Raw genomic sequence first — 1482 nt, forward strand, 5'->3', positions numbered from 1 at the left:
GGGGTCAATGTGGATGATCTGTTCCGGCTTCAAGGTTTTGAAAGGCGCCGGCAGACAGGTAGGTCTTCCTTTGAGAGATCTGCTTCTGAAGTTAATGGTTTTCAACATCCTTTGCTTGTAAGGCCACCACCATCTGGGGATGTTCTCTCAATGTGGTCATCAGGTGGAAACTCTGCTTCCAGGGATTCCGAAACTTTGTCATCTGGCAACCTTGATGTGGCCCACTTCTACATGTTTGATGCACCTATTCTTCCATATGATCATGTGCCAAGTAGTCTCTTTGGAGATCGTCTGGGTGGTGCAGCACCTCCTCCCCTGACTGATTATTCTGTGGGTATGGGCTCATTGCACCTTCCTGGAAGAAGAGTCCTAGGTAATGGTAGGTGGACTGATGATGGTCAGCCACAAGGAGGTGCTCAAGCAGCTGCCATTGCTCAAGCAGTGGAGGAACAATTCTTAGCTCAATTGAGCAATGCAGCTCCAACAAGTAGTCCTGTTGAACGACAGTTACAGAATTCTGGAGAGCAAGAGAAGCAATCTGACACTCTTCAGTCACATGATGGTCCAATTTTGGGTGCAGGGACTGCTTCTACTTGTCAGCGGATTGAAGGTCAGGAACAAGAGAATGTTAATGGAACCACTGTTCAGCAAGACAACGTTGCAGTTGGCAGTATTCCTTTTGTGGAAGAGATAAATGCAGACTCTGGTATTCGAGATATCAGTGAAAACCTGCAAGAAAATGAGCCTATGTCAGTGCAGCCACTTTCACTGAACATCATGCCAACTGATGTTGAGTGCGCAGAAGCTGGAGGAAGTGTCACTGCTGGTGAGTGTGCAACCACAGATCGAGCTTTTGTTGACTCATCTATAAATTGTAATGCTGATGTACAATGCGAAAGGGGTGCTGACATACCTGCTATGGACAATAATGTGCCAGATGTGCCCATGGGGTGCAATGGGTCATCTGTTGATGGGAATCCTGCTAATATTGATCTAGTGGGTTCTGATTTGGAGACACCTAATCGAGGTAATTGTCATGTATCATCAATTGATGCTAGTGATGATGTTAATATGGATGGTGTTGATGCTGAGGGAAATCAACCAGAGCAGCCAACTGTTTCTGAACAGGGGGGCGATCAACCTTTACCAACGCAAAACCCAGAGGTTGCCCCTAATGCCACCCAGGCAGATCAAACTAGTGCCAATAATGAAGCTTCTGGTGCTAATACGATTGATCCTACCTTTTTGGAGGCTCTTCCTGAAGATCTTCGAGCAGAGGTACTTGCTTCACAGCAAGCTCAATCTGTACAACCCCCAGCTTATGCACCACCTTCTGCTGATGATATTGATCCCGAGTTTCTAGCTGCTCTTCCTCCTGATATTCAAGCAGAAGTTTTGGCCCAACAAAGAGCTCAGAGAGTTGCTCAACAGGCTGAAGGACAGCCAGTTGATATGGATAATGCATCTATAATTGCCACTTTT

General features: G+C 46.4%; 1 protein-coding gene across 1 annotated transcript in view; it reads left to right on the forward strand.

The window, feature by feature from the left end:
- LOC107631487 (E3 ubiquitin-protein ligase UPL1) overlaps nucleotides 1-1482 on the forward strand; it is a gene marked incomplete in the record, with an annotated part of 13047 nt that overhangs the window by 9020 nt on the left and 2545 nt on the right. Inside the window, 1 exon segment of the mRNA XM_021117483.1 lies at nucleotides 1-1482. Coding sequence (XP_020973142.1) covers nucleotides 1-1482 — 1482 coding nt within the window.

Source organism: Arachis ipaensis, chromosome B03 (assembly GCF_000816755.2).
Source record: "Arachis ipaensis cultivar K30076 chromosome B03, Araip1.1, whole genome shotgun sequence".
NCBI lineage: Eukaryota > Viridiplantae > Streptophyta > Magnoliopsida > Fabales > Fabaceae > Arachis > Arachis ipaensis.